Source organism: Patella vulgata, chromosome 7, assembly GCF_932274485.2.
Source record: "Patella vulgata chromosome 7, xgPatVulg1.2, whole genome shotgun sequence".
Taxonomy (NCBI): Eukaryota; Metazoa; Mollusca; class Gastropoda; family Patellidae; genus Patella; species Patella vulgata.
In genome coordinates this window covers 37,320,597-37,330,942 of record NC_065885.2, presented here as the reverse complement: position 1 = coordinate 37,330,942, position 10,346 = coordinate 37,320,597, and the positions used below count along the sequence as shown (strand labels likewise).

Below are 10,346 nucleotides of genomic sequence, written 5' to 3'. Positions count from 1 at the left end.
CAGACAATGTGAGGATTACCGATTCTCCCTGTTCTCCGTCCAATTCTTGCAAAATGTGGGCACTTATTTAGAAACTGACCAATCTTCCATCCCCCTGAGGCCTGAACAAGGGCGCACCAACTATAATGGATTTATGAGCAAACAAAGTTTTATAAACAAATCTTATATGCTTCCGAAAAATAAATGCATTCAAAAAACTATGTAAAATATGTTTCCATGGAAACCCAAAATTATCAAATCCAAGAGTTTAATAATTATCAATATATGCTCATCATGAACATTCATGAGATAAAGGAGTCCATTTCAATATCTGCTACATGTGAGACAACAAAATCATTAGATTTCCAACTTTACACATATGAAACTGAACTATTCAGAGGTATGTCTAATTGGATATTGATATTAAATGTCCTAATCATTCCATCAACATTACCCACCCTAAAGGGAATACAATTTCTGCACATCCACTGAAGGACAATTATTCTTGAAGGACAACTTTAAAATAACTCCAATTAAATTCATTTTATTTGTGTAACTTGTAAGCTGTAAAAGCAATTATCACAGAATATATATACATGTATATATAAATAATAATAGGACGGAATGTACAATATTTTAAAGTACTATTTTAAACATAGCTCATTTTGTCTTGACAAGACATTTTTAAATTGACAAATTCTTTCAATATTTCACAAATGCAAAATAAATTAACAGGAATATACAATAAATGAAATTTAAATTTACATACAGTAAAACAATATAGTTTAAATGAAAGTGAAATTAAATATGCCCTCTCATGTAATAAGTATAAAATCATATTTCATGCATATTGGTAATAACTTATATTTCATGCATTTACTTCATTAGTCAGTCAACTCAATTATATGGTCATCCATCAAAATTTTAACTTTTAAAAATTGATTTCCAGTAATAAATTAAAGATACTTTCCCACAAAAGTATTTATTTGGTGTTTTTTTCCATTAAAAGTATGGCAATTTTGGTATATATGGAAAGTAGAGACACCCAATCTTTCTAGAAGAGTACTGGATTCCTTGAAAAACACCCATGGGGCGCGCAAAGGACAAAAATCTGAGGATGTCATTAATTGACAGCCCGACGATTAAGGGTTGTCTCCTCACATGATGTCAAAGGTTGCACGCATAGATTGTCTGACATCTGTGTTGGGGAGCACTTGATATTGATGTAGATAAACTTGATGGTGAGCTGATGTGGAAAAAGTGAGAGACTTCAAACGTACAACAGTTTCTGATATAAAAAACACAGAACAAGAAGTTTGCTGGGGATAAACTGAGAATTTACTTAGGCTTCGATATTTATGATAAATGGAAAGCGACTAAAAACAACACTGTCTTTAATATGCAATGAATTTTTGCCCGGCTTCACATCGGTTGCGAGTTACTGAGACAGCCAATTCATGTGACAAAAACATGACTTTTTTTAAAAGATTTTTTATAGCTTGGGATATTTCCTCACAAATACGTTTTCAGGGGGATTTGAAGGAAATTTTTGATAGATTAATTAGACTTTAGTTTAAATATGTTTTTAGTACAAATACATCATCAAATAACCCAGTTTGTACACTGGAAGGTATCTTTAACAAATAATTTATCTTATATGACAAGAAAAGCAATTAATTTACAAATAGATTGACAATGTCTAGCCTGATAAAGATGCTCTTAAGTTAAACACAACAGTTCTATGGATAACAATTACTATATTTAATTAAAGCTACGTTTCAACAATGATTCTCTTGTCGTTATCAAGCACAACAAGAGAATCATTGTTGAAACGTAGCTTTAATTAAATATAGTAATTGTTATCCATAGAACTGTTGTGTTTATTTTAATGTGTTCAATTACTAAATGCCATTCAAACAGTATGCTCTTAAGTCTTACTTAAAGACTTCATTAATTTCTTGAGTCAGTTGAATATTATTCCATTTCATAAAGGAAATTTCATTAATGAGTCCGCAATCCAATTAAAATTATATTACAATTTTGTTTCTTTTTTCTGATATTTACAGTACATTATTATCTAATATACTTTATGTCACAACCATGTTCAAAGAGTTCTAAATATACCAACCAGTAATACATTTCGAGTGTTAAAATTTATGTACATCAGAATTATGGGTAAAATACATAAATATGTAGAGGCCACTAAGTCACTTGTAAATTCTCTGGTCACTTCTTGATTAGATAACTTTAATTCACTTTTTAGTTGGTTTACCTTTAAAGCTTATAGATAAATTACAAAAAGTACAGAATACTGCAGCTAGATTTGTTACTTTAACTAAGAAATGTGACAACATAACTCCTGTTATATGATTTACTCTGGTTAACTGTTAAATATCGAAATGATTTTAAGATTTTATTACTTACTTTTAAATGTTTAAATAATTTAGATCCTGTTTACCTCTCTGGACCCTTATTCACGAAAACTTAAACTAAGATACAATCGAAATTTTAAGAAATACTGCAATTCGATTTATACACCTGGCCAAACATTACATACATCAGATAAACTACTTTTAAAGCCCAAAACTGTTCAACTAGTCTCTTATGGTCAGCACTCTTTTAGTTATCAAGCACCTGTTCTATGGAATAATCTACCATTTAGTCTAAGATGTTGTACATGTCCATATTCTTTAAAAAAACAACTTAAAACACATTTATTTAATCAGGCTTTTTAACTGACTCTGTATACAATCGTTAACATGTTCATAATCTTGTTGTTTATTTATAATTATATTGTCACTTTGTAAAGTGCCCCTGAACATGTTATATGAAAGGGCACAATATAAATATGCTGTAATAATAATAATAAATCTAAATCCTCAGCTTAGTTCTAACAATTTGTGACAATCTTGAGCTAAGAAATATGGATACCTTTTAGCCTAATAATATCAAAGGAATTATGTCATCACACTCAATGTCAGTCAGTAGATCACCAAAATAAAAATCTTCACCTATCAAATCTTTTTATGAGCAGGTTTAAACGAGCTGTTTTAGTAAAAATCATAATAAAGACATAAAATGTTGTCATCACAAGGAAATTTATTAGGATCCTGTAATCATCATCCGATAATATGGACCTAAATTTGAGATGATTTTAGCCAAGATAATGAGGAGTAAACAAAAAAAAGTTGACAGAAAAATAATTTGTCTGTCAGACTACACACCAGTTAATATGAGCATAATTATCTAATCTTCATGTTTCGTACGACAGAATGGACAGTGACCTTTTTGTAGATATTGCTGTTCATAATCATCAGTATGGAACATCTGAAATTATAATGATTTTATCTATTTATGATATTCATATACAATTACATCAAATTATTGTCAAAAAATCCAATAATAGCCATATATTATGACTTAATCAGATTTATGTAATCTCAATTTCAATCATCTGACAGCTATGAGTTATAAATGATAGGGCTGGAAAACCTTTATCAAAGTCAATAGAGAGATAACAAAACAAGAGGAGAGAGAGAGAGAAATGGGGTTTAACGTCCACTCGACACAAACTAGGTCATTTCGGGACTAATATATGGTTTAATTTTATTTCCATAATTCGCTTGCGCGTAGGGGTCTTTAGCAGTGGGAGGAAACCGGAGGACCCAGAGAAAACCCATGGGGTTGGACAGGCGACCCAACTCCTTGTCACGTACAACTGGGGAATCGAAACCACGCCAGTTGACTCAATGACAGACTTTATGATAAAACAAGATGAAAGTCAAATATAGAGATATAAGAGAGGATACAATCAGGAACTTGTGCCAAGAAAAGGGGGTATGAGACAAATGTTTATTTTTCTTCACAATTGTGTTGTTTGTTAGCACATGTACAATACAATATAAACATGTGACTTTAGTGTGTATATCCAAACCATATGTAATGACCAACACATCAGTGCACTATCAGCACTACGGAGAAAAGTAGTATTGCCAGGCAACAAATAAAAGCAACTTTTTGCAGGAAGAGAAAAAATTAATAGATGTTGTGATGTAAAAATAAATGAAATGGGGTTTAACATCCTACTGTTCTGCTCCGAATTGGGCTAATGAAGATGGGTATTTGCCATACAGTGTGTTATGAAGAAAATTTTGCCCAGACAGCACTATGGTCTACTCTTATATCGAATTCCAACTCTCAAGGAATCTTTTACTTGCGTGCCAATGTGTACACGGGACCTTTGGGTTTTTTTTGTCCCATCCGAACGACTAGACAGCTGTCCTTGTCAGGCCCTCCTTCCTGCAACTCTGACAAGGGGGAACCACGCTGGAAAATCTGGATGGACTTTCTCAACCAATGCAGGGATAAAACACCCGACCTCCAGGCTAGAGAGCCAGCGTCTTACCCACTTAGCCACCGTGATCCCCCTGTAATGTAAAAATAAGCACGGGGATAGGTTGCCAGGAAATGAAACCTGCACCTACAGTCATCCAAGAATTTCTAAAACTTTTCACATATTTATTCTTTAGTAGGTAATGGGAGCATTCACAAAGCACTAAAAAGTGATCAAAAATAACAACTTATGAAGTAATTAAAATTTTAATGGCTTCTAACATTTTAAATCAAGTCAATAATTAAAATTTTAATAGCTTGTAGTTATTCCTGTGTATAAATTTTAAATCAACAGGATAACTTTAGCTTCAAGAGCATCCACAAAATTATTCAAACTGATAAAGGTTCATAACTCCCACTAATTATTGGAAATTATTCAATAGGATTCTTCGTCTCATGAACATAAGCATTGTTTATCAATTTTAAGTCAATTACAAAGACAATAACTGTAGCCTCTAGACCATCAAAATATTTTTAAAATCGATGAAGGAATAGCTCCAGCTAATTATCGGAAATTGTTCAATATTATTCTTCAACTGATGAACATAAGCACTGTATATAAACTTCATGTCAATGACTAATGAATATTTACCACCTACACCAAGTTTAAACATTCTCTCAATTAGGAGGTTTATTGATATCCAAAAGTGTGACACACAGACAGAAAGACGGACAGAGGAATTCATTTTCACTCTGACCAGTAGATCGTTTATAAGACTTCAGTAAAACACAGCAATAACTCTGTATAAAACTTATGTGTGGCTCGAAATTTTCAACAGGGTTCCTGCTTATGATAAGCTATACAATGAAAGCAACCATTTTAAATACACTGGCCTTTAGAGTTTTTACAGGACTGATAAAGAGACAGTTGTTGAGACAGGGGGTGACAACAATATAAAATAATTAAAGTGTAAATCATTTTCATTTCTTACCTTATTACAGAATGAGCACTTGGTTATTGAAACATCTACTAATAATGAACGGAAAAACTGGTAACGTAATGGTTTTGGCCATTTTAATATATGTACATCTGATCTGGACATAGATTGTAGAATTTTTCTATTCACTACTACTGGACGGAAAGTTGCTGGTTCACCCTGAAATAATATATTAAAGGTATCAGTTTTAAAAGTTGTCTTAATTACAAAGTTCATAGAACAAGTGACAAAGATAGGCCTCTACTGTTTATGGCTTGCGTTTTTGTTTTTTGTAATTAGGGTGGGGGGGGGGGGGGAGGGAGGCAGTGATCACTAAATGTGTGAGTGGATTTTCAGATATCTGTATTCTGTTGTATTTGGACTGTCATCCCCAAAATTAACAATCAGAAATGGCTGAAAAGCAATGGGTGTCAGTTGAACAGGATCAGTAAATTTGCTGGGGTAATTAAGTAATTCTATTCAGTCAGAAAAAATATTGCAGAATTGTTTCATACAGACTTGTATGTAACCACAGCAGCACCAAATTGCAATCAGCTTATTATATCAATGACTATAACATTTATAATGGACTTGAAAAATAAAATGGAATAGGGGTCAAATGCCCACCAATAGAATTACAACCAACATTTAAAGACTAAAATATGATTAATTTTATTCCTATAGATGAAGAGCTAGCGAGGGGGGGGGGAGGATTTTGTTAGTAGCTTTATCGAATGTACACAGTTTTTCATTCATTATGCAAGACAAGGTAACACTCTATATTTTTGGCCTTGCTGGGAATCTAATAAAGCATTCTAATCGAAAACCAAGTGCCCTTAATGTTCCACTATATTTACCCCCTTTGCCTAAAAGAGACTAATAAAACTGTCTTAGGAGAAAGTATCATTTTATGCTGACATTTTAACCTGCATTCAGTATAAAGATTTAATATTATAAATTCTTTATTTTTTACATGACAAACATTATAAGAATTAAAATATTAGAGATGGATAAAGAGTGGGATCAAAACCCTTGACTCAATGCCAGACTTGCATTAGACCACTCAGCCAGTCACCATCCCCACAAATTTATCAACAACAGGATTGGTTGGTAATACAATACATTCATATAGGTACTTTAAATTTTTCTGCAGAATTTCAAATAGATAAATCAATATCATTAATGGTCAAGTGGCTACACTACGGCCGATTAGGAAATTAAACAAAACTTATTGTACAAATAGCGTACATCATGATCAGGTACTTTAAGCTGAGCAGTAAATGGATCCCCTTCATCTGTTTCAGGATCATCACCAAGCCGTAATGATTGCATATTATCTTGTCATAAGTTAAAAGATAAATATCATTTACATGTAAACTCTGTATTTATAATAATCAATGATATAATTAAAGATACATTATGTAAGATTAAGATAAAGAGCTGGTTGTTCTTGCTATAATAGTTCAGACGTAAGGAATTGAAAAATGAATATATCAAACATTTCTGTCAAATTATTTTATTTTGATCAAAGTTATCAGGTTTTGACAAGATATAGCTTAAAAAGTTTTGATTGTCAAGTACTATTGCTACGATAATAAGTCTTGATTAAACATTTTAATGTTAAATTATTAAATGGGGCAGGTATTCTAATCCATTCAATGCATCGGCCATCTAATAGCCTAGAGAGTTGATTATGGGCTTTCCATGTTAATAAATGTCAAAATATAAATGTTTATTACATTTGAAGCCAAAAAAAAAACCAACTGCAGATTTAGGTCATACATAAATCTTTAAAATATTATTCCTTCACCCAAAAAACAAATATCAAAAATATCTTCCAATTTGGACATGGTGAAGGATTTCGTCCTGGTAGACAAATTACAATTCATTCACAATCACAAGGCAGATGGTACTTAAATATAAGATTTTTAATTTATACAACCTAGACATCATTATAATAAGTAGCAGGAATATGGTGAATAATTTGTGAAAACTAGATATTACATGAAATAGAGTCAGTTCACTGACTCGTTTGATAAGTTTAAATACTTTTAATAAGGATACTGGACATTTTATTTTCCTGCCAACTACCCGTTGGATCTTTTGATTTCTGCTTTGGTATGGACAAATCTAATATCTGTATAGCTTCTTCATCAGTAATGCCATCTTCTATTACAAACTCAACTAATGGTAATACTTCTATAATAAATAATTAATCAAAATCTATTCACATCCTTATTCACTAGATAATCAACCCATAATCAAATTAAATCTATCTATCAAATCCATCGGTCATTGGTATTATATAGGTTTCTAGACGCCTTTCAACAATTATTTATATCCCTCTTGACTGTCGATTTGGTATTGAATGCTATATGCAGTCTGCTTTGACCTAGTTGCTTTATTTAGAAAATCCGAAACTATCATGTGTGCAGAAAGATAACTACTTTGACGAGGCCAAAGATTTTGTTATTTAGCCACATAAAATCCGAGATCTTTGTGTTTAAGAGAGAGAGAGAAATGGGGTTTAACATCCACTCGACACAAACTAGGTCATTTCGGGACTAACACATGGTTTAATTTTATTTCAATAATTCGCTTGCGCATAGGGGTCTTTAGCAGTGGGAGGAAACCGGATGTGTTTAAGAATGAAGATGTTAACATGCTTTAGCTTTCTGTGCCATTATCCAGTCACTTTAAAAAATTTTATAATCCATCAGTCTATATTTGGCCCAAACAACATAATTATCTTCAATTTTATCATAGAATAGAAAAAGAAACAAAATCATTACCATAATTAACAGCAGAAAAAACAAAGGGCTGTAGGCAGTTGACACATTGTGGTCCTATTTTATTTAGTAAGGGATTAGTTGTAGAACATCGGTAACACAGTGGTAACAGATCCTGTTCAAAATAAAACAATTTCCTCCCTCTTTATATTTTTATCATATGGCATATCTTATTAAATTCAATTTAACTGCACACAATCACAAAAATAAATGAGATCAATATAGAGGTCGAAAGTCTGAACTTCCGATCAAATAATGGAGCTTAGGTTATGAAATTGGGTTGATCTGTTATTTTTATAAGTAATGAAACGAAGCTTTAGAATATTTAATTTTTGTTAAGAAAGATTACGCAGAAGATGGTTGTTTAATTTTAGTTTCATTTTTGGCTGTCAACTAATAAAAAAGTATAAATTCTAACCTCTCCATCTTGAAATGGTTTAGCTCTGATAGTTATACTACCTAAATCAACAGCTTCTAGAAATCTTGGTGGTATTCTCAACGATTGTAGCTTATCATAGGCATGTCGTGCTAGTTTATATGCTCCCAGGTTCTTACTCTGTTTGGCTAATGTGTAAAATGTTGCTCTGAAATATTCAAGTACAGATGCTTTACTAACCACTTAAAAAAATCCCACACTGCTTTTTATCTCAACAAGAAGAACAAACCATTACCAGTATGTGATCTATATTATTCTTCTAATGAATCTGGAAATTAAAATTGTGCACTGAAGCCTTTTATTAATGAATAAATGTGGAACTCTGGATTTTACAAGAAACAGTGAAAGACTGACAGACAACAGATGCAAGGGACAACAATATACATGGACATATTGATATTATTAGATGAGTTCATATTAGCTCAGTAATCATATTAGTAGGAAATTACCATAATTAACATTAACGTCTATTTCAAGAATAGAATCCTATATACCGGTAATTATAGAAATCAAATTACGAAAAATTAGCAGCTACACAATAAGTAAACCTTTCTGATTTCTATAATGCATACCATTATAAACACATTGGAATATTATAGTCATATTATGCTCAACTCATCAGACTTTTCAATACTCTAATATTCCATATGATTCAACCAAGTCATTATTTATTGTACTATGTATGGAACAAGAAAGGCAGATGTATTATTTTTTCTTGGTTTATTGTCAAATCGGCCAGATGGTTTAATACCAAAATAAAAAGATGAAACTCAATAATTACTTGCACATTTATCTTTTCATAAAGCATCACTGTACTTAACCAGAGCAGAAAATGGCATTTATCGAACTTAATCAAGGTATTAATGTGATGAAACCAATTACTTACTTCTGCTTAGCCTAAGCAGACTTTGCTCATCATCATACTTAGCTATAGTCATGGTATTAATTGTAACCCACTCTCACTTATAATAAATGTTATCATGTTCCAAGGTCTACAACAATCCAATTGCTTATTACTCAGATTAAGTGGAGCAGAAAATTCTTATCAAACTTAGTCAAGGTACAGATATAATGAAGCGAGAGAGAAATGGGGTTTAACGTCCACTTGCCACAAACTAGGTCATTTCGGGATTAACATATGGTTCCATTTTTTATTTCAATAATCTGCTTACGCGTAGGGGGTCTTTAGCAGTGGGAGGAAACCGGACGACCCGGAGAAAACCCACGAGGTTGAACAGGCGACATTACTCCTTGCCACATACAACCAGGGAATCGAAACCACACCAGCTGACTCAATGACAAGACCTATTGATACAATACAACCAATTAGAATCAGAGTTATTGTGTTACAAAGCATCAACAAATCAAATTGCTTATCTGTGCTTAGCCTAAGCAGAAAATGCTCATCATCAAACTGAACACAAAGTTTCATCACTGTCACACAATTAGAATCAAAGTTATCGTCTTGTTCCAAAATGTGGGACAGACAGAGAGATGGATGGATGGACAAAAGGATTTCACTAGTTCCATGCTTTGTAAGGCCAGAGACAATAAAAGATTAAAATAACAAAAAATAATGATATAGTAGTACGTAAATGTAATAAACATACCCTTTAGAAACACCATGTGGTATATCTGTACCCATACAATGTACCAGATATCGTGATATATTTAATAAACCTTCAGGTAATACAGATGTAAATGGTTCAACCTGTAATTAAACATAATATGAAAGACAGGAAACTGACTAAAATAACATATTCAAATAAATTGTTTCAATGACATTTTTTAAAACCTATTTCATATTAACTGATTGTAGAGGAAATTAATATT

The 10,346-nt window shown here is 32.1% G+C and overlaps 1 protein-coding gene across 1 annotated transcript in view; it reads right to left on the bottom strand.

Annotated features, from left to right (window-relative positions):
* Nucleotides 1-519: 519 nt before the first annotated feature.
* The window catches only part of LOC126828699 (intraflagellar transport protein 122 homolog), a 31,235-nt gene continuing 21,408 nt past the window's right edge, over nt 520-10,346 (bottom strand). Inside the window, exons 22-28 of the mRNA XM_050558640.2 lie at nt 10,124-10,224; nt 8,496-8,661; nt 8,081-8,192; nt 7,353-7,487; nt 6,537-6,625; nt 5,304-5,468; nt 520-3,306 (exon numbers count right to left, since the gene is read on the bottom strand). Of these exons, the coding sequence (XP_050414597.2) occupies nt 3,226-3,306; nt 5,304-5,468; nt 6,537-6,625; nt 7,353-7,487; nt 8,081-8,192; nt 8,496-8,661; nt 10,124-10,224 (849 nt within the window). The 3' untranslated portion in view covers nt 520-3,225. The remainder of the gene's footprint in view (nt 3,307-5,303; nt 5,469-6,536; nt 6,626-7,352; nt 7,488-8,080; nt 8,193-8,495; nt 8,662-10,123; nt 10,225-10,346) is intronic.